The sequence below is a fragment of the Panthera onca genome, chromosome A1 (genome assembly GCF_046562875.1).
Source record: "Panthera onca isolate mPanOnc1 chromosome A1, mPanOnc1 haplotype 2, whole genome shotgun sequence".
In the NCBI taxonomy this organism is placed as follows: Eukaryota; Metazoa; Chordata; class Mammalia; order Carnivora; family Felidae; genus Panthera; species Panthera onca.
Genome location: NC_138339.1, coordinates 130,700,055 through 130,723,575, shown reverse-complemented (window position 1 = coordinate 130,723,575; position 23,521 = coordinate 130,700,055). Strand labels below are relative to the sequence as shown.

Below are 23,521 nucleotides of genomic sequence, written 5' to 3'. Positions count from 1 at the left end.
TGGAAAACTACCACCACCAACACAACAGAGCAGGACATTTAAGGACCCATCAGAAATGAAGATTTTGTTAACATCATCAGGTAAAGGATGCAGAACGGATGAACGTCTGGCTTAGGGCAGAAGTACTGAATGGGTAGCTAAAGAAGGAAGCCAGAGGTACCAATTACAGCCATGTGACCAATCAGAGAAATAAGAAATATGGATTTTTCCTTTGTTTATTGCATTTATGTCTGTATTTATGTAAATGTTAACCATTTTCTTCTTCCCTCTGTTTCCCTTATTTAAGTATAGTTTGGTGGAAGCGAACTTTAGTCTTTGGTTAACAGAATTTTCAAAAGCACTGTGATGCACTATATAATTAATATAACCAGTAATGATTGTTAGGACTGTGCAATTCCTTATTTTAGGGAAAAGGTAAGAAATTCTTCACTGGTACGAAAGACAGCTGTATCTTTTAAGGTGACAACAGAGTTGTTTTGTTGTTGGATGGGAGTTCAAATGTGTTTAGAAGCATCCATGTAGAAGCTAAGGAACTCAGAGTGGACTGTGCCAGTTATCCACTGCCTTTCAACTGGAAATACATTCATGCTGTTTCAAATCTACTTTCCAATAAAGGATCTAGATTCAGTTAACGCTATCCTTCTGCCAGCTGAAAATGTTAAAGCTTTGTCAGTAGAGGGTGCTAGCAGAAGAACAATGCAATAGAAAAATTGTCTTTCTCAAGGGGAAGGGAAGGGAGAAGTGCACCAGTGTGTGCGTGTGTCAAGACAAAGGAGGTCCTGTCCCCAGCCTCGGGGCCCAACCACACCCTAGCAGGGGGAGGGGAAGTTCTCTGGTCAGTCCTGGTCAGCAGTTCCCTTCCTGCCAGCCCTGACCCTATGACTGAGGACGAGGTCTGGCACAGGCAACCCAGTGAAGTTCTCCACTACCTACTGGGGCTACAACTAACATACTTCCAACAAAATCTGAAATCATGGGGAGAGGGCCCCCCTGCCAAATTTGTTCTTTACTGGGGTACTCTCCCTTAGCTCCTTTACCCTTCTTAGTGCCTAATCTCTTAAATTAAACTGTCCATGTTCGAATTACTGTGTGGTTTCTGTCTCCTGACTAATGCAGGGAATATCAAATATTTTTAATAGAATAAGCTATACTTTTATGAACTAAAATGCTACTATCATTCTTCGTATACTAAGCAGTGTTCATATTCTGTTGGTATCATAATAACTATATCCCAATGTTACTATGCTATAATAATATTGAGAAGCCAAAAATTACTTAATACTTCATATATGCTAAGCATGTTCTAAATTTATCTGCACTGATTATTAAGTCTAACAATCACCCTACAATGACTTATTACAAAGATGGCTCAGTAAGTTAAGCATCCAACTCTTCATTTAGGCTCAGGTCATGATTTCACAGTTCATGGGTTCAAACCCTGCATTGGGCTCTGCACTGAGAGTGTGGAGCCTGCTTGGGATCCTCTCCTCCCCCCCCCCTCAAAGTAAATAAAGCTTTAAAAAAAAAAAAACCTAAGAAAAAAAATATGTGTCAAATGAAAAATGTGCATCCCCTACCCAGAAATGTTTATTTTTTTAAATTTTATTTTTCTAAGTAATTTCTACACCTAATATGGGGCTCGAACTCATGACCCTGAGATCAAGGGCTGCATGCTCTATCAAATGAGCAAGCCAGGTGTCCCCAGAACTGTCCTTTAAATGATTAAAAAAACTTCTATAATGTTTTTTGTGAAGTTCATGATGGTTAGATTAATGTACCATGAGTTTGTTGTTTAAAATGTCACACATTTCTGTCACTTATTTTTTTTTTAGTGTTTATTTTTGAGAGAGAGAGAGAGAGAGAGAGCAAGAGCAGGGAAGGGGCAGAGAGAGAGAGAGGGAGAGAGAGAGTATCCCAAGCAGGCTCCATGCTGCCAGTGCAGAACTCAAACTCATGAAACTTGAGATCATGACCTGAGCCTAAACCAAGAGTTGGACACTTAACTGACTGAGCCACCCAGGCATCCCCATTTCTATTATTAAAAAATTAAGCTTTGTTGTCCTTTTTTTTTTTTAATTTTTTTTTTTTTTTTTTTTTTTTTTTTTGAGAAGGAAAGAGAACACGTTTGCTCAGGGAAGAGGCAGAGAAAGAGAAGTAGAGAAAGAATACTGATGTGGGGATTGATCTCACAAAACGAGATCATGACCTGAGCCAGTATCAAAAGTTGAACGATTAACTGCTTAACCAACAGAGCCACCTAGGCACCCCATACTTCCTTGTCTTGATATAAATAACGGTGAGTTATTGTGGTTGATTAATGGCTACAGAAAGTCTTAACAAATTCTTGACCATTCATCACAGCAGACAAAAGAGAGGAAATATTTAAAATAACAATACTAATATTCCAAAAACTTAACTGTAATCTCTATCATTCCAGCTTATCCTGTTTCAGTGGCTAACTCATTACAAATTCATTAATGTGAATCTCAGAAACACAGGGAAAAAGAAACAATAGCCAAAAGGCTTAAATAACCAAGAACGACTCTGCATTTTATTTGTTAAAATAGCAGATGCTTTGTTTTATTCTATTGGTTCTACTGGTTCAAGAAGCACAGACTTCATTAAATCGAAAGGCAACCATGTAAAGTTTCAGGACTCCAAGACAGGAATTTAAAAGTGGCATCAAAAATCAATGGGGTGCCTGGGTGGCTCAGCTGGTTAAGCATCCGACTTCAGCTCAGGTCATGATCTCGCACTCCGTGAGCTTGAGCCCACGTCAGGCTTTGTGCTGACAACTCAGAGCCTGGAGACTGTTTCAGATTCTGTGTCTCCCTCCCAATCTCTCTGCCCCTCCCCCACTCATGCTCTGTCTCTGTCTCAAAAATAAATAAATGTTAAAAAAAAAAATCAAATGATCCATAGCATCTATCAAATAGACTATACCTTCATATTTAAATTTAACAGTTTTGTAACTAACAGCTACAATTAAAAGTCTTACTTCAAAAGTCTAAAAATCTCTTCTAAACATTATTGGAAAAAAGTCACTAAAAAATTACATTTTTATGCCACCAATTATTTTAAGAGAGAGCGCATGAGCAGGAGAGAGAGGTAGAGAATCTCAAGCAGGCTCCACACTCAGAGCAAAGCCCGACCTGGTGCTCGACACAGGAGCCACCCAGGTGCCCTAATGTCACCAAATTTTAATATGAAGCCCCCAAATCTTAAGAACTAACAGAACAAATTCTAGAAGAACACCCCATGTGACCATTTTTCCAACCACCTTTCTCTTCTTTTACCTATTAATTATGATGGTGATAATTAACAATGACTTATAATAGCCAGCCACTAGCCTAAGAGCTTTATATATGTTAAGTCATTTATTTCTCAAAAGTAACCTACGAAATAGGTTCTAGTATTGTCCCCATTTTACAAATGGAGAGTGATTACATAATTTGCCCAAGAAATAGTAGAACACAGACATGAACTCAAGCAGTCTGGCTCTGGAGGTCAATGTTTACAGACTTCTGTTCAGAACTTTGAGTAGCAGAGCTTGCTAAAAACCTCAAAGAGACACTTAAAGTAGGTGCTATTATTATACTCACTTTACAGACAAGGAAACTAAAATATGTACAAAATCATATAAATAGTAAATGATAAATCAGGACTTTAACCTAGTTTGCTTGACTCTAAAAACCATTTTCTTAGCTATTAACATGTATCACCCTCCCTGTAACCATTAATATTAGCAACAAATCCAAAACGCATCAGATAAATCAAACAAATTCCATATAAAACTAAAGATCAAATCAAAGTGAAGATACTATGTCAAGACATAAAGAGTACACCCTCAGAAATAAGAAATACAGGTTGCTTGCTACTATTTCCTACAGAACCAGCAAGTAAACACATTTATAAGATACCTACTTAGAAAAATTACACATCCTACATAAAACAGTTTACCATGAGAGATAAAAAGTTGTAATGTTAACATTGCCTGCCATATAGTCTAAGCAGCAAATGTAAACATACCTGCAAGGAGGCAAGACCATGGAGTCTTTCATAAGCACAGATCCAGAAAGCAGGATATACCAACATCGGGCAACAGTTTCTGAACTGTTCAAGTAAGTAAGTTAATGAGTAAGTAAACATACACATTTCACCTGTTACATGGATTCAATACAAAATAACTAACATGAAATATATTCTAATATCACAAATCATTAAAAATTAATGGAATTTTGGGACATAGTGCCTGTTGCTAAAAAATGTACCAACTTATAAGACTATGTTCACGTGGGAAAAAGTGTAATCACTATCTTAAGATACAGACTTCAGAAGAATATGTTTACTAGCTCAATCTTATTAATTTGATCATTAGCATCACATTTTCCAATTTTGTGTAGTGGATAACATTTGATGAATATGAAAACTTAACATTCTGTGCTACACATGCATATCATAAAATCCTATACTAATAACTTATATATATTAAAGACAATATTTGGAATTGACCACTTCATGAATATTGTATCTTCACTCAACTAGAAAGTGAACCATAATCTATTTCTTTTAAATTTTATTCTGACATACACAAACAAAATACCTTTTGTATGTGTTTCAGGGATAAAAGAATACCGGATGACTCAAGTCTCTCAACATTTTAGTTAAATCTCTAATGGAAACCCAGCATCTTGTTAGATCTTAGTGTATAAACTTATCTTTCTGTCCTCTCAAATATCTTTACTTACCATACCTAAGGTTTTAATTAATTCCAATCTGTAGGAAATTTCAGTATCTGTAAAACAAATCATTCCTCTGACATGGAGAACTATCTATCTAGCTATCTACTTGACATGTCAACTTGAATGTCTAACAGAGAACTCCAATTCAACAAAATCTACCTATTATTTCCTTCAAGCTTCTATTTTTTGTAGTATTCTCTGTCCTCAGCGAACACTGCTCTTCTCCATCCAGAAACCTAGGCTTCCAAAACATTCCACACAGCACTCAGGGTAAGCTTTCTATGTCAATCCTAATGCTCACCATGAGAAGGGAAAATTCTTGTCAACTTTCCAAGAGACACTTCAAAATTCTTTTTAATTTCTTCAAATCTTCATTGAGGGAAAATGTAGATGGCTGCAAATTTCCTAGTTAAGGTTCCTTGCTTAAAATTCTACTTCCTTACTCTTGTGAAAGAGGACTTACAAAGTCAAGAAAGAATAAAATCAAAAAACAATCTGCCCAAAATTAAGACAGAACTAAGTTATAATTGGATGCCACCACAAGCCTCCAATTTTTATCTCACTTAGCTGAAGTGGTCACAAAGTTATCAATTAATTCTATTATAAATGCAGAAAATCCTGAATTTCACTCCTACCACAAAGAGAACCATGCCAACCCATGAATAAGAAACTGTTTAGACCTTACAAAAAAATTCACACTCAGAGCATGGTGTCGTACTGCATTTGAACAAGTAAACCCAAGCAAAGTAAAATACTTTAGTGTCGGCCATTCTATCTCCTTCCTTTGGCCAAAAAAGGAATCAAAGAATGAACCAGACCAAGGAAGAAAAGCATACTTAATGTTGTCAGATCTTCTATCTTCAAAGGCTTCAGATGCTCCTAAGATAAAGACCAAAATACGCTTAAGATGGCCTCCACCTGATTCTCCAGAACCTTCTCTTCCTGTTTCCTCTTCTTTCATCAAGGTGCTTGCACACACTGATTTACTTTCACTTTTTCTACCATGTTGCTTAAGATCAACTACACACTCTTTTCTCTGCCTTTACCAACCTCTGAATTTAAATTCTTCAGTTAACTTCCACATTCTTTGCAAGTTATCTTATTATTAACCAGATACAGAGTTGTATAACTCTTCATATTTTTTAAATAGCGCTGTGGTGCCTGGGTGGCATGTGACTTTTGATCTTGGCCTCAGGTCAAGACCTCACGGTTTGCGAGCTCAAGCCCAGAGTCGGCCTCTGGGCTGATAGCACAGAGGCTGCTTTGGATTCTACCTCTCCCTCTCTCTGCCCCTCCGCAACTCGGTCTCTGTCTCTCTCTCTCAAAATAAATAGACTTAAAAAATAAAAGTTTTACTAAGGCAAAATTTAAATACCATAAATTCGCCCATTTGAAGTGCACGACTCAATTTGCAAGAAAACTAAAACAAATGTGCAAAGATCACCACAATCCGGTTTTAGAACACTTCTGTTTCCTAACCAATAATATGCTCTCTGCATAGATTTGCCTTTCCTGGACAGTTCATATAAATGGAATCATATAATATGTGGAGGTTCTGTCTTGCTTCTTCCACTTAGCATGTTTTTGAGGTTTATCCATGCTGCATTATAAATCCATGTTGCCTTTATTCCTTTTTTACTGCCAAATAGTATTCCATTATACAGATACATGACATTTTATTTATCCATTCATGATACATTTTGATTGTTTCCAGTTTTAAGCTGGAAATACAAATAGTACTACTAAGAACATCTGTGTACAGTCTTTGTATGCACGTGTTTTTATTTCTCTAGCATAAATAAGTAAAAGTAGAATTACTGGGACAAGTGGTAAAACTGTATGACTTTCTGGGAAACTGTCAAACTATTTTCTGCAATGGCTATACCATTTAACATCCATATCACTAACATATGAGGATTCCAGGTGTTACCGTATCAGTGCCAATACTTGGTACTGTCTACGTTTTTTAATGTAGCTATTCAAATAGCTCTGTACGAGTGACATCTCATTAATTTTTTGTGTTAATTTTGTATAGTGTAAGGTAAGGGTCTAAATTAACTTTTTGCAAGTAAATACTCAACACAGCATTATTTCCTGAAAAAACTATGCTGACCTCCTTGAAATGCTTTAACATCTTCATCATAAATTGTACATTGGTGGTTGGTTCCTTTTTAATCCTCAATCATATTATATCCACAATATGCAAAGATCTTACCTGGAGGCCATTAAAAACAAACTGTTCATAATTACAAGGGTTTACTTCTGGCCTCTCAATTCTCTTCCACTGATCTATTTATCTATACTTTTCTTTTTTTGATAGCACTTAAATATGTGTAACTTTTAATTAATTTTCTCTACTTGACTAAACAATAAGCTCAATAAAAACACTGTGTCTTCACACCATTCTACACCAAGGTAAGCATAAAGCGTAGCAGAAAAACATTTAATAATAAATGGATCAACAGATGGATGAAAATAGCTATTAAAATTCCTATGAATCCAGTTTAATGCTTTAAAAATGGTAAATGTAATGTGCTGGTAATGAAACATTAAAGTCAATACTATCTCAAAATACCTGGTGAATCTATATAATAAAAGAACTCACCACTGCCAAAATTTTTAGAAGGAAAACAGGTACAAATAGTTTCATCATCTTGAGAACGGGAAAGACTTTTTTAAATAGGACATGAAAAGCATTAATCACAAGAGAAAAACTAGCCAGAATTAGAAAAATTAGTCAGAAATTTCTACTCTTCAAAAGATGCCTTTAGCAAAGTGAAAAGGCAAGCCACAGAGTAGGAGAAGATCCAAGAAATAGAAGTATCCCAACAAGGGACAAGGATATGGAATTTATAAACAATTTCTACTAATTGACAGAAAAACTACAGAAAACCCAATTAAAAAATGGTTAAAAATTCAAATCAGGTTTCATAAAAGGGCTATCAAAATAGCCTACAAAAACATGAAAATCATTCATTATTAATAAGCATGGAAATGTAAAATAAAATCATAATGAGATAATAAAATGAAGTATGTGAGTCAGATTCTAATGTCAGATTCTCCTAAATTTGGTCACACACATTTCCTATAATTCTATTCCTAAGAATATGCCCTCAAATGTTCAGGAATGACTATATAAAAGCACAAAAAGACATGAACAAAATGCTCATACAAACCTTACTATCTACAAAAGGAAAAAACTGGAAACAACCCTAATATCTATCAACAGTAGACAGGATAAACGAATTGTGTTATTTTCACACAGGGTGCAAAGCAGTGCAAAAAGACTAAAGTAAAAACATGGAAAAATCTTAGACATGTGTCAAGTAAAAAAAGCCTGACCCAAATATTTTTATCTAAGTGGACTTCAAAAAGAGGTAAAACTAATTTATGGTGCTATAAGTCAGAAATGGATTACCTTTCTAAGAGAGCTGACTAGAGCCTCGGGAGAGCAGATATGTTCTCTCTGTTCAGTTGTGTATTAGTTATTAATACATAATATTATATGTATTTATTAAACTTCACTGCACTGTAAACATTACATGCACATTCTATTTCAGTGTATGAATATATTACAATCTGCTGTAAATAAATTCCTTCCAAATCAAATGAATTTCAATGCTAAAAGTCAAAATTTAAATATTAAAGCTATTAGTTTAAGTTAGTTAAGAAAATACTTACCAAAAAAGAATTTGATTGCCACTGTATCTCTCATAGCGTGCTCTTGCAGACATTAATCTAACATATTAAAAAAAAAGTCAAAAATTTAAAATTATTTTATCTTCAATTTTGTTTGAAAAATAGTGTTATAATTATATACTTCAGTAGACAATGATTGTATCTACCACTAACTTCTTCACTCAACTACAAGAATTTAGAAATAGGGACATCAAATGCAGTATTTTCGAAAACATCCATTGGATAATATTAAGTGGCAACAAACAAAATCTCTTATGTATATTCTATAACCTGCTAATTCACACTGCATAATTTTCCTTTTCTATTATGGAAAAATACACATTTGTCTGATTCACTACTGAATCAGGTTAAGAAATTACTGGTAGAAGTGGGGCACCTGGGTGGCTCAGTCAGTTAAGCGTCCAACTACAGCTTGTTGGGTCATGATCTCAGAGCTCGTGAGTTCGAGCCTCACGTTGGGCTCTGTGCAGACAGTTCAGAGCCTGGAGCCAGCTTCAGATTCTGTGTCTCACTCTCTCTCTGTTCCTCCCACGTTCACACTCTGCCTCTCCCTCTCTCTCTCAAAAATAAATAAACATTAAAAAAAATTTAAAAAAAAAAGGAAGAAAGAAATTACTGGTAGAGGGGCGCCTGGGTGGCTCAGTCGGTTGAGTGTCTCACTCTTAATTTTGGCTCAGGTCAGGGTCATGGGATCAAACCCCCTGCACTGTGCTCCAAGCCTGAGACTTTCTCTTTCTATCTGCCCCCCCTTACCCCTTCATGCTCTCTTTCTCTATCTTAAAAATAAAAATAAAAGAAATTACTGGCAGAAGCATACACACAAAGTCTGTTGAATACATAAACATTACAAAAATTCATTAAAAATGTTTTTAGTGTTACTAAATGCTCTAGTTTTCAGCACGCTTCTTCCATACATATGCTGCCATCTGAATTACGTTATACATAAAATAGACAATAATAAACCCAGGGGCACCTAGGTGGCTCAGTTGGTTAAGCGTCAGCTCAGGTCATGGTTGACTTCCACTCAGGTCATGATCTCACAGTCTGTGATATCTCGGGCTCTGCACTAACAGTGTGGAGGCTCCTTGGGATTAGATCTCGGGCTCTGCACTAACAGTGTGGAGGCTCCTTGGGATTCTCTCTCTCTCTGCTCTTCCCCTCTCACACTCGGTCTCTCAATCTCTCGAAAGAAAAGAAAAGAAAAGAAAAGAAAAGAAAAGAAAAGAAAAGAAAAGAAAAGAAAAGAAAAGAAAAGAAAGAAAATAAACTCTAACAATTATATTTTAGCAATCTAATCTGGCCCTTAAACAGAAACTTAAAGAATGATCAGAAAAAGTAACGGATAAGCTGGTCATGGAAGGAAAACACACTCTAAATTTTGATATGCAAAGTTAGGTGCTTTACAAAACTCAAAAGTGTTTTTATAAATATAACGACAATGACATAAGGTAGCAGGACAGAAAATTTATTTTACAGAGTAGGAAAATAAGGTTCAGAAAATTTATGGGTCCTGTTCACAGGGGCTCATACCAAGTCGAGAGTCCTGATCCGTCCACTTTCATACACTACATCATACTTTGCCTATCCTAAACATATGACCTAATAAATATCAAAAAGAACTACAGAAAGTAAACAGCTTTGTTTTCACTGGCTAGCAAATACTGAACACTATGCTTTGCTTCAGGTAGTTATTCTCATGTTACCCTCAAAACACTGTAACAAAGATAATCTTATCGTCCCTATTTTACAGAAGACAAAACTATAGCTTACATGTTAAGATTTGCTCAAGGTTCCATAGTTAAGAAAAACTGTGATGAGAAAGCAGAAATTTCTATGCTTATCCTAAAAAAGCCCCCAAATCATGTGGCCCCTACAATGATCTATCCAAACTCATTTGAATAACTCCATAGCACAAGCTTTTAAAACACAGCATCGCACTTACCTAAGCTGATGTTCCCTGAGATTTGATAGTATTTCCATTCCATGAAGATAAGAATAAATAGTATTTAAATCCTGGTGAACAGAAAAAAAAAAATTAGATTATTTTTCAAATATATCTTTCAAGATATCTTAACACCCCACAATTGTGATTTTAAGCAACCATTTATGACAGAACCCTTAACTATAGGAAGACTAATAAAATCTGAATTAAAATAAATCTGAAAAGATAAGAGTTACCTCTACTCATACAGGAACCTCCCTCCCCCTTCAGTAGGACAGACAGCCTGTACTCACACAATGCCAGAAATCAAAAACTCATTATTTCATATAAAAGTCTATTTCATTTCTAAACAGATGTAACCCTTCTTGCTCAATGACATCCAACTATTCAAAAGGAACTATTGTATCATCTTAAGTATTATAATTATTGGGGCGCCTGGGTGGCGCAGTCGGTTAAGCCTCCGACTTCAGCCAGGTCACGATCTCGCGGTCCGTGAGTTCGAGCCCCGCGTCAGGCTCTGGGCCGATGGCTCGGAGCCTGGAGCCTGTTTCCGATTCTGTGTCTCCCTCTCTCTCTGCCCCTCCCCCGTTCATGCTCTGTCTCTCTCTGTCCCAAAAATAAAAAAAATAAAAAAATAAAAAAAAATAAAAAAAAAAGTATTATAATTATTATTTTCTCCAGATAATGCAGTTTCAGTATTGGCAGATTCCAGATTTTTTTTTTTTTTTTTTTTAATTTTAGGCAGAGAGAGTTAGCAAGCAGGGGAGAGGGACAGAGGGAAAGAGAGAGAGAATCTCAAGCAGGCTCCATACTCAGTGCAGAGTCCGACACAGGGCCCGATTCCACAACCCTGGGATCAAGACCTGAGTCAAAATCAAGAGTCAAGCACTCAACTCACTGAGCCACCCAGGCGCCCCTGCAGGTTCCAAATCTTTAAAAGTACCCTGGCTGACCTCCTATAGACATGACCCAGTTTGTCAACATTCTTACTAAATATGACTTTCTAAAAAATCTCTTTCTAAAGAGGCTCAAAGTGATTATTAATCAACAAATAAACAAACAATAAATAGTCCAGTGGGACAACCTTACTGCTCACTCTGTGAACAAGGAAGGGCACCTTTCTCTAGCCCTCAGATAACTAGCTATTGAAAGTCTGAAGATAATATAGTATAACCTCAGCTAAGAAGAGAGACAGATTAAAGGGAGAATGTGGGAGCAGTCCAAAGTCCTGACAGAATGGTGTACTTTACCACTTATGCAGAATTTTGGTGCACAGTGATTATAAACAACCTTAAATTTTCTTATGTAAAACGTACCTCATTATTTTCTCCTAAGAACAATGACTTTATACCAGGACAGACTGCTCCCAAACACAGACCTCAGACAACTTCTATTTTAATGGATTACTAAGAAAACATGGAGCCACTAAAACAGCAATAATCTTTGATTCTAAAAATTACAAGCAGCAATTAACCATGATGGAGTCAATGACCACACGTCTGTAAATCCTTGAGAAAATGGGAGTGAATTAGATTTTTATGTATATATAAAGGATAAGTTCAAAGGAAAAACCCTAACAAATGAGGAAGGTCTATAAAATTCATGAAGACAGCAGACAGAGTAGTGATATGGTAAACTGTATTTCCAAAGATGGCTACAATGGTATTTCTTATCCTATAGGCTGTTTTGCAATAGGACCTTATCACTCCTTGCCCCCACCCCCCATCAAAAACTGGAATCTTACATGCCTTCCCCGTGGACCTGGCTGGTCCTGTGATTTGTTCTCATCAAAAGAAGTAAGGATGTGTAACTTCTAAGATTCAAGTGTCCTAAGACCACCAGTGTTGTGAGGAAGCCCACTAACCTCATGGATAAACAAAGGCCACATGGAAGAGCACCAAGGCATCAGATATGTAAGCAAGGTCTTGAAACAGTGTAGCTACTAAATGAATGGAACTAAGAGAAAGATCCCAGTTGGCAGTTCTGTGAAGCAAAAGAACCAACCTCCCAGCCAGAACCTTCTGAACTGAGGTAATAAATAGCATTCCAGCAAAAGTCTGGCCCAGAGTGAACTCACTGAGCCTACAGACCCATCTAATAGTCTCTCTTCACTACGTGTGTTTATGATTAAAATGCATATACTTGTTAGTTAGAATAACCCCCACAATGGGTCCAGGACCTATGTGGTATAAGCAGTCACAGTGCAAAAAGCCAACAGGAAACCTCTGAAATTGCCCATTCTCCAGAACAAGATAGTAAATAAATGACAATATTGCTTGCAGAGAGGGAAAGGACAACAAAGACTAGTGCCATCAGTAAAGACTTAAAGTATTTGGGGTGGGGGTCTATCTCATCATCTTCACAAAAAAGATGTATATTTAAAAAATGACTGGATACTGCCAGAGACTTAACCAAATGGCAACCAATATTCTCAACATAACATAGTTGTTAGAACTTATTAAGCCTCGGGTATTGATTTGGTGACTATATTCTTTTCCATTTAAATTACAAAAACTTGGGGTGCCTGGGTGGTTCAGTTGGTTAAGCGTCTGACTTCAGCTCAGGTCATGAACTCATGGTTCGTGGGTTTGAGCCCCGTGTTGGGCTCTGTGCTGACAGCTCAGAGCCTGGAGCCTGCTTCAGATTCTGTGTCTCCCTCTCTCTCTGCCCCTCCCCGGCTCACACTCTCTTTCTCTCCCAAAAATAAATAAACATTAAAAAATAATAATAATAAATAAATAACAAAAAATCATCAGAAACACTTTGCATTCATGTGGGACAACATTAACTTACAGTTTTCCCTTAGGACTATTTTAACTCTCTAATTCTCTACCATAATACAGTCTGAAAACATCTAGACCTTCTGACCCATTACAGAGATGGTATCTTGCTGAGTGGACAGAATGAACAAGAGAATAACCATGAGGAGGCTGGTACCCTGGAGTCCTTATAACATGTTAATACTCCAGAAAGTGGGCAATAAATTCTATCAGGAGGCAAAGGCCTACCACTTTTAGGTGTGCAGCGATCAGGGGCATTTCAGGACATCTCCTACTGACCAACTGTTGGGACTTCAACTTTAGGTCAACATAGACTAAAGGGGAATTGGACTTATCTTCCACCGTAAAGAACTAAAGATCAAAATGAATATATGATATACATTTTTCATGAGGTAAGACATCAGGAAACAAAAGACTGTTTAACATCTGACAGAGGACAAACGAAATGATTCATATAATGATGATACCTTACCGTCTGCTGGTATCTTTAGTTGTGGAGAAGGAGCTGGCAGTCTAGGGACAACAAAGTGGCTAGAGTTTGCAGAACACAAGACTGTTACACAGATATAAATTATGTTCTGGAAACCTATAGAAGGTGTCCTTTGCGTCTTAAGTTGAGTACTGATCATCCTATCATGCTCTTAACGAATGAACCAGCCACATGCTCTGGTTTCTTGCGTAGTTTTTGTACCAATTACCTCTGACACAGGCTTGAGGTATTATTATTACTAGGCGTGATGTGCTGAAGATCAATAAAAGCTGATAGAGAAAGTAGAAACAAACAAACTTGACAGAGACAGGTTAAAAGTCTCACAGATATTTCTTGGTAGTAAATAATTTAAATGCTAGATTCAAGGAGGAATTAATCTACAGTACTTGAAAGCTGCTCTACTGAGTCTGAAAGAGGGAAGTCATGACATTCCAGATCAGCAACACCAGAATGTGCCACCTGTTCTGTAACTAAAATAACATACTGCAGAAGTTAACCAAGGCTATGAGAAGAACAAATATCAGCTCTGGATTAGGTAATAAAATAATGGGTTCCACTTGGGCAAAAAATGATGAGGCAGTAGTGATGACTCAGTATTTCGGAAAACAGATCAACCATACTCTCCAAGCCAGTTATGTGAATGAACATGAGCAAACTGAGGTGGGTGGTAACACTGCCATCATACAAGAAGGCAGAAATCTTTTTACACTCTTCAAACAATCCATACCTAATGCATTCATTGTACGTACATTCTACTGGTTTTCAATATCATTTTTAAATGATATATTAATTCCTATTTGCAGCTCTGTATGAGGAATTAATGACCCTTTTATGTATACACTTAAAATTAAGAGGTCGCGCCTTCCTCAATTTTGTGCCAACCAGTGTGCTGCTCCTAGAATAATCCCACCTTTCAATTCTGCTGACGGCCATTCTACACATGCTTAGAAACCCAAACAAAACTTAGAAAACTCAAACTGGAAGGCTTTTTGTTTCTTCAACTCTACAAATAACAAATTTCTTATCTATGATATGCTTAATTCGTCACACACTACTTTCAATACAACATCAATTATCTACAACATTCATTAACCAAGATATTTTATTCATTATCTTTGTTACTTGGAAAGCAAGTCCATCCCTGGAATTTTAACAATGAAAAATCTCTCAGGGTGGATCCTTAAGGACAGTACAGATTCAATTTCAAGATACATATGTTCTGCAGCTACAGGTCTATATAATAAAAACTTATGGTGAAGAATCTTCTACAAATCAATGTTAGGCTGAAGACAGTGTGGTTAAAAACCTGGGAACCTGGAGACAGCCTTGGATTCAAATTACGCCTCTATCAGTTAGTAATCACATAACCTTTATTATCTGTACAATAGGAATGATTAACTCTCTCTGAATATAAAATGTTACATGTGTAGCATAGAGATGATGACATGGTAAACAGTTAACAAATGTTAGTACTATGCATTTATATAAAGGTTTGGATCATAAATTTATAAAACACTAAATTACAGTCAGCAGACTATTAAAGCTATTTTGAATGTTTCTGACAATAGTGTCAAGTTAACAAGACCATGCATTAAACATAGAACTCTATCTCACTGGTTTTCTCACCCACAAAGGTATAAATGTATTCTACAAAACGGCAATAAAGAGCTACACACACTTACCACACCTTGAGCCCAGTCCCTGCTATCTAAACACCATTTTCTAACATAAGAACCAGGGTTCCTTGGGTAAGTGACTGATTTCAGTAGTGGAGCAAGGAAAGTACAAGCCTCGAACATCTTTTTGTGCCAGAGAGTTAAGAAATTACTTACAGACCAATGGGGTCATGTCAAAAGGACATAGTAGCAGACTTTGAAAGGGCTCCCACTGGCTAAATGTGGGGTAATCTAATAATCAAAGGGAATAATGACAATATTAAAAACACAAAAATAATCCCTGAAATCAGAGTGATTGTTTTTTAAAGGGAGAGGCCAGGGGAAGGTGGGGAAAGTTCTATACAGAATGCCAGCTAATAATTGTGGGAGAAATATACAATTAGAAAATTATCACTTTGTAACAGCAAAGTAGTAGTTATTTAGGCAAAGATCATCAATGAATGCTAAAGTATTTGTCAAATACTGGCAAAAAACAATATATCCATACATTCTCAAAATATCACCTCAAAGATCACTTGTAACTTGCAGCACTGTACCTTTACAACAAAGAAATACAGGTAATCCAAATTAGCATCTGCCATAAAAGAAAGAACTGATAATGTGTCTTCTGATGTGACAATATTTGAAGAACATCATGGGGCACCTGGCTGGCTCAGTCAGAAGAGCATATGACTTAGTCTCAGGGTTGTGAGTTCGAGCCCCAATTTACTTTCAAATGGCTTAGCAAAATAAAATTTATGCTAGAGAGATGGAGGTAAGATAAATATGGCAAAATATCACTCTGAATGAAGAGTATGTAATAAAGGATACTAAAAATAGGGAAGATACTACTCTTCCCATGTTTCTATAGTTTTGCAATTCTCAAAAAACAAAGATGGGGGTGGGCAACATACAACTATGTCCTGCTTATTCACAGGGTTACAGACATTTCTAGCTTTCCTTAAATTTCAAGTCTTATTTAATTATCTACATTCTTTTATTTCATTATCTTTTCTTGTGCATCCCCAATCATCACCATATTTTGACCAGTGTCCATGACACACTGCTCCCAAGAATGTTCTCTGGAAAAGCTTATCTCATTCCACCAGTTTATTAGAATTTAGTCTTACTATATATTTGGGTATACATTTGCTATAGCAGACTGGTAATTTTATTTTTAGATTAAAATACATTATATAGCTAATTACTTGAACATTAAGTTTTATTAATAAAAACTTTAACATTAAAAAATTATAGCCTGAAATTTTAATTTTTAGACCTGAAAATCCCAAGTGATATGCTTAAACATTAGAACTCCAATAATTAATCTCTGAAATGATAATGCATCAAAAGATCAAGTATCTAATTACTTCTAAATTCAAACTTTAGGCTAAAGTTCACTTTTTTGATCCCACTATATATTACACAATTATCCAAGATATGGTAATTCCAAGTTTCACATGCACTTTTCAACCCTTATCTCTACACACATTTGTTTTACAGAATTTGCTGACATATTCATCATTCATTCACTCCTCCCTCCTAAACTCTTTTCCTCCCATCCCTTCTATCATATGGTCTTCTGTGGGTTCTTGTCCTAATGGAAAACATTTAGTAACAATTACAAACACAGAATGTGAAATTAGAAATCCCAGATTTGAATCCTGACTCTGTAGTCTCCTAGCTGTGTGCCTTTAGACAAATTTTTCTGTGATTCCATCTTCCCATATGTAAAATGTGGACAGCACGTTGTTTCTGAGTGGTTTTGGAAGGATTAAAGGTGTATAAAGGTGTTGTTTTTTTTTTTTAACAGTAACAGGCATCCAATAAGTACCCCAGCATATAAATCTTAGCCATTCTTATTGCTATTATTGCCTTTCTGCTCCAGAGGCTCCTGAGTCTCCATCACAGGCTTTGCCTTCTTTTCCTAGTCCGTTAAATGTTTATAAATGTTTCCATCACTGTGACATCCACCCTTTCTTCACTAGAGACTCTCCACCCACCACATCCATAGTTGTAACTACCATATATATACCAATGACGCCAATATTTGTATTTCTAGCCCAGAGCTCTCTAGTAAAACTTAGAAACTACACATTCTAGAACATAATGAACCCTTTCACCTGGGAGATCCATCAGCATCTGAAGTGTAATAAATGCAAAGCTAAACTCATTGTTTATACTCCTGGCTGGGTCTTCTTCCTAGGTTCCCTGATTTACGTGATGCTCTCTTTTTCAGTCGCTCTGGCCAGAAATCTATCAATTCTATTTCATAAGTATCTCTGTTCACGATCCCACCTGGAGCAATTTTGAAATTTATTATTCCTCACTGGGTAACAGAAAACAGTTTTCTTGCATCTAAGTCTGACTGCCTGTAATCCATTCTTCATGGTCCTGCCAGAGTTAACTTTCTAAAAAGCATATAGAAACTCCTTAACAAAGAGAAAGCAGTTCTTCACGAGATCTGGACCCTGGCCATGCCTCCAGGCTCATCTCTGTTACTACTTGTGTGCCCAGGCAACTTGCACCTTTGTGTTAAGATCATCTTGTGGCCTTGACAAATGCAGTTCTCTTTTCAGGAAACACAAACTGTCCCTTCTTCATCTAACATTTACATATTCTCATCTATACTCAAGGCAGCATTCCCTTTTCTAAGACAACAAGAATGACACCTGCCAACCCTTTACTTCTCCCTCCCAGAGTCCTTCTGTAAACTCCTGAGTGCCTCCTTTTACAGCTATACAGTAGTTAACAGGGTATTTTAATTGTCTGTGTATCTGCCTATCTCCTCCCCTAATGAAAGAACTTTAATCTTTGACCCCTGGCATTTAAAAATAGTACTTAAAAAATATTTACCACACAAATATCCACTAGGCACTCCTCCTCAAAAATTATGTATTCAACTCTGCCTCAGTCATTTAAGGCAGGTATTAAGGCATAAATACTCCAAACTCCAGATGGTACCTGTTACACAACTCTTTTGTGTAAAAGAAAAAAAAAAATCTGTGATAAAGCCTTTTATTATTAGTTGAATGCTCTTAAAAAGCCAAAATTGGGGGCACCCGGGTGGCTGAGTCAGTTAACCATCCATCTTCAGCTCAGGCAATGATCTCATAGTTTGTGAGTTCGAGCCCTGCATTGGGCTCTGTGCTGACAGCTCAGAGCCTAGAGCCTGGAGCCTGCTTTGGATTCTGTGTCTCCCTCTCTCTCTGCCCCTCCCCCGCTCACACTTTTTGTCTTTCTCTCTCTCTAAAAAACAAACTTTTAAAAAAAGCCAAAACTGAATACACTAGTACCTTTTGAAAACAAAAATATAAGTTATCAAACAGAATGGTGTAAAAAATCACCAATACAGACATCAAACACACCTGTTTTCATTCTACATAAAACTTGAGAATTCTGAACTTCCATTACATTGATATCCTCCACTGAACTGACACAGCACCTTAAAATACTGCATACATCACAGGCAAGATAAAACAGTAACAATTTATTCAGGAAAATATTAGACATCTATGCAGATGATAAACAAAAGTTCAAAGCTTAAAATATGGCCTAAACTTCACTGTTCTGAGAAGTGGGGTGCTACTGAACTGAGGAAGTCACCGATGAATCATGTGACCTTGAGCAAGACATTTCACCTCTCAGAAGCTTAGTTCCTGGATCAGTATGCAACTCATTTCACTAGCTCTTGACCTCACCGGCTAAAGTATTTCTAAGAGTGCTATATATACATTCACAAATACTTGCTGGCAGTGATACTACTTTAGTTTTGTACTAAGTGTCCTGTCCAGTGAACCTCACTATCTCTGCCACATGACAAAGCCTAAAGCCCTCCAGCTGCCAAAGCTTTAGTTTATGGCAAAGTAGTGGAGAGTGGAAAACATCAAATAGGGGCTGCTCAGGCATCCAGAATCTCATGTTCTTAATAAAGTGGCTCATTCACTTCTTATTTACAGCAATATCTCAGTTTAAATAGGCTAGTCCAAGGTTAAATCAAATAATGACTACAATGTTACAGAGCTCAGTCATTCCATCCCTTCCAAAGAACAGGACTTTGTCACACAGTCAAGCTCATCATGCCTGGATGCTCCTCCTTTCTGCAGAATTCTCTTGGGGCAGCTCCTCAGTCTCTCCAAAACAAAATCTTAGGGTGTCTCAATTCCTCATTGGCTACAGTTTTTTCTCTAGGTGGGAATCTCCAATACATGTAAAATGAGGTGCCCAGAAGAGATGTTGTCTAATAAAGGCCCCATCCAGATGTCTATTCCTTTTCTATCCAGTTGAATTTACAAATGAAGGCCAAAGGGCCCCACAAGCATAAATAAATTCTTTTACTTCCAAAAAACCCTCTGAATGTGCATCTGCTGTAGAAAAGCACAAAAGAATCTTTGTTCTGCCACCCTCAGGGATGTGCACAGTGACTCACTCAAAAATGACTCTAAGTACAATGGCGCACTTTTGCCAATTCAGGAAAAACCTCTACAAGTCTACATTTAAAGATCACTATTCTAAATTCTGAAATGGATAAATAACTACAAGAATACTAAATTTTATCTTCTTACATTCCTAGCTCCCTCTTTGGCTTTTCTAATAAAAATTTGTGTTTTGTTTGTTTTTTAAAGCCTTTTTCTGATTGTAAAAAGGCAATTATATCAGCATCTAGCTAAGCATGAAATTTTTGCCCAGGAAAGTTTTAAAGTCATCTGGTTGAAACTCTATGAGAAATTAAAACTGGTATTTATCTGTATTTCTCTGAAATTTCCTGCACATGTGTTTTTTGTTCGTGTGTGTGTGTGTGTGTGTGTTTTAAAACTAAACAAAAAAGGAGTTTCTATCTGTACTACTTATGATGAATTCCAAGGTAAAACAGTCTCTTCATGGCAACTGTACTTTACTCATGTTTTAATTAGAGGATATTAATAGCAAATGTTTGCCATTTTGGCCAAACTTCATCAGTCTTTTAATCCCAGCACTTCAAATATTAGACCAAAAGAAACCACCACTAGAAGAATAGGGGAACAGTAAGTATTTTTCACATTCCTTTTTTTGTAAGTTTATTTACTTTGAGATAGAGCACACACAGGAGCAGGGGAGGGGAAGAGAGAGAGGAAGAAAGAATCCCAAGCAGGTTCTGTGCTGTTAGCACAAAGCCCAACGTCAGCTCCATCACACAAACTGTGAGATCATGACCTGGGCAGAAAGCAAGAGTCAAATGCTTAACCAACTGAGCCACCCAGGTGCCTCACATTGCTTTTCTTTTTAAAGTCATTTAAAAAATATCTGGAAACCTACTATGTACCAAGTATTGCATACTAGGCACTGGAACATAAAGATATCTTATTTTCAAGGAGCTTACAGACCAGCCAGAGAGACAAACATGCAAGTAATCATAACAAAGTAATTACTGTGGTAGAGGAAGGTGTCAAATATCCTGGGAACACTGAGGAGTGGAAAAGTGAGCAAACTGAATTTGCCAAGCCAGAGGATGGCTTTCCACTAAGGAAATGGCAAGCTAGTACGTATGGCTACCATTTATTGAATGTTGATCACAGGCACGTTGCTAAATACTTTACATATATTATTTCATTTAGTCCACACAAAAACCCCAAAATGATATTCAGTCTTAAAAAAGTTAGGTAACTTGCCCAGGGTCACTCAACGTCTCAGTGCTGGAACCCACACTTGACATAAGGCTTGTCCAAATCCAAAATTCCAGGGCTATAAATACTGCACCATACTTTCCCCTCTTGTGTAAAGCAAAGAGACAGGAGAATGTGACACAATGAACAATGCTTCTCACTGCTATCTATATATCACAACTACTTAAGAAGTTCTCTGTAAGTACTAATGCTTAACACTCCATTCCACAAGGTTCTAATTCAAGAAAAAAAGGGTGGGCATACGCATTCAAAAAAAATTACCTAAATTGAAAAATACACATAGCCTAAGTTGAGAAGTACAGCGTTAAGATATTTGTAAGTAGTTAAAAGGCCTATGTTTGGGGTGGGGGATGATAAGGCTAGAGTGCCAGGTAAAAAATCATGGAGGACTTTATCTGTTTATACATATCACAAATGGTACTTGCTGCCTTCACTTTCTTGGGACTTATGTCCAGGATCCTTATTCATCAATCCAGTGAAATCATTCTGATAGACAAAATCCAAAGAATTTATCAGTCCTCACTTTTCTTGAACTCTCTACAGTATCTGACATTACTGATAAGGCTTTGATTTCTGTCTAACACCCTCCTGTAGCAGCACTCTTCTGTTCTCCTCCTACCTCTTTAACAACTTCTTTTCACTCTTTTGCAGTTTTCTTTTCCTTGTCCCATCCCTTTAACAGGAGAGCACCCAAAGGGGCTGTCCTACTCTCATTCTGCTTTTCATCCTGGTCATTCCTACCAATCTTATGACTTCACCTACAATCAACATGCTGTAGACTCTCATATCAACTCAGATCCAAAGCCTGGTTTGATCTTAAGCTCAAAATTCTTAATGAGCATCCCTATTCTGTATCCCTCGCACAGAGTCTCAAACCCCTTCCAAAATTGAATCTCCTCCTACCCTAATTCTTCCCCTTAATGATGCACTCTTTTTTAAAATTTTTTAAAAATGTTTACTTATTTTTGAGACAGAAAGAGCGTGAGCAGGGGAGGGGAAGAGAGAGAGGGAGACACAGAATCCGAAGCAGGCTCCAGGCTGTGAGCTGTGACCACAGAGCTCAACGTGGGACTTGAATTCACAAGTGTGAGATCATGACCTGAGCCAAAGTCGGACACACACCTGACTGAGCCACCCAAGTGCCCCAATAATGTACTCTTAAACATGCAGTTACCCAAATCAAGAATCTAGAAATGATCTAAACTTCTGCTTTGCTCTTGCACCCAGCCAAAACCTGTTCCCAACAAGCAGAAGACAGGAAGGTTTTGCCAGACTTAACTTGGTGCTATTAGAAAGGCTTGAGAGGAACCTAACGGCAGGGTGTATTTTGGCCTTCAAATGCAACTTCTGGGGCTGAGAAACACCTGTCTCAAAAGTAGGTCTGAACAGTGTGAGGCAGACAATTCAAAAGGGTAGCCAAAAGATGAGTTAAGATACAAAGGAGAGACAGGTGTAGATCAAAGAAATCACCAAGAGAGGAGGTACAAAGTTCAGTCCAGAGATAAAACACAAAAATACAAGGTAGCTTCATAGTCCTCTTGGTTGCTGGAAAACAGGCAGAACAAATTTATGGTAAAAGATGTGACAACAGTGCTTTCCTCTTGGAAAGGGCATTGATTGGAAGGGGCAAAGGGGCAGTTTCTGAAGTGGTGGTAATATTCTATACTTTGATTTCAGTGATACCTAAATATATATGTAAAAATTAAGCTGGCAATATACTTACAGTATATGGACTTTACCGTACGTGTATTATAGTCAATTTCAAACTTCGAAAAAAAAAAAAAAAAAAAAAGCCAGTTAACACTTTGGGCCAATTCTACCTCCTCACTATCTCATTATCCCATATGCTACTGCCTTATCTCACACTTGAACTACTTCATTTGTTTCCTATAACCAGGACCCGAGCTCCTGGTTTCCCTGTTATCCTGGTAAAATCATTGAAGGTCTTATCTTTCATTCAGAAAAGTAGGCTGTTTTGGACAAAATGTTGCATGTTCACCCTACCTATAAGCCTTCCTGCCTTTGTTATAGCACCGTACTTCCTCCCCAATACATCTTCTACAATGCCCAGAGTAATCTTTGTAAAGCTTATCTTCAGGCTCTAAACCCTCCAATGTTTCTCCTTTATTCATAAAATCAAGTTCAAATCCCTAAAATGATCCAACCCAGCTAGTATATCCAGCTTCAACATTTAACATCCAGCACCATGTACCACACCCCACAACCAATATGTGATGTTTTGCAACCTTTATTCATTATCATATCCTTTCCAAAGTACATTTATAGGCATTTTTCCTAAATGCTGCCCCCACTCCAAATCAAATATTAAGGAATGAAATTCTGTCAGGGAGAACTTAGTTTTAGAAGGCTACAAGCCACAGTAAGATTTTTTTCACTATGCCCCTAAGAAATAATTTTTGTCCCTTTGAGGATGATATCACCCCAATGAGGAATACATGCTAACAGAGAGGGTTCTTATTCTACCCATATACTTTGCCTTTGCTGTTGTTCCTCTCTGCCTGGAAAGACCTCCCTTCTGGATATCATACA

General features: G+C 37.1%; 1 protein-coding gene across 9 annotated transcripts in view; it reads right to left on the bottom strand.

Annotated features, from left to right (window-relative positions):
* RAPGEF6 (Rap guanine nucleotide exchange factor 6) overlaps positions 1-23,521 on the bottom strand; it is a 212,793-nt gene that overhangs the window by 180,853 nt on the left and 8,419 nt on the right. For 5 of the 9 annotated variants that reach the window (XM_060637874.3, XM_060637875.3, XM_078451204.2 and 2 more), the window contains exons 2-4: positions 10,384-10,454; positions 8,424-8,480; positions 4,030-4,113 (exon numbers count right to left, since the gene is read on the bottom strand). In XM_060637874.3, coding sequence (XP_060493857.1) covers positions 4,030-4,113; positions 8,424-8,480; positions 10,384-10,454 — 212 coding nt within the window. Of the gene's footprint in view, positions 1-4,029; positions 4,114-5,043; positions 5,622-8,423; positions 8,481-10,383; positions 10,455-13,635; positions 15,685-23,521 lie in introns of those variants that run through there. The other 4 variants (XM_060637866.3, XM_078451214.2, XM_078451235.2 and 1 more) reach the window with 4 other exon arrangements.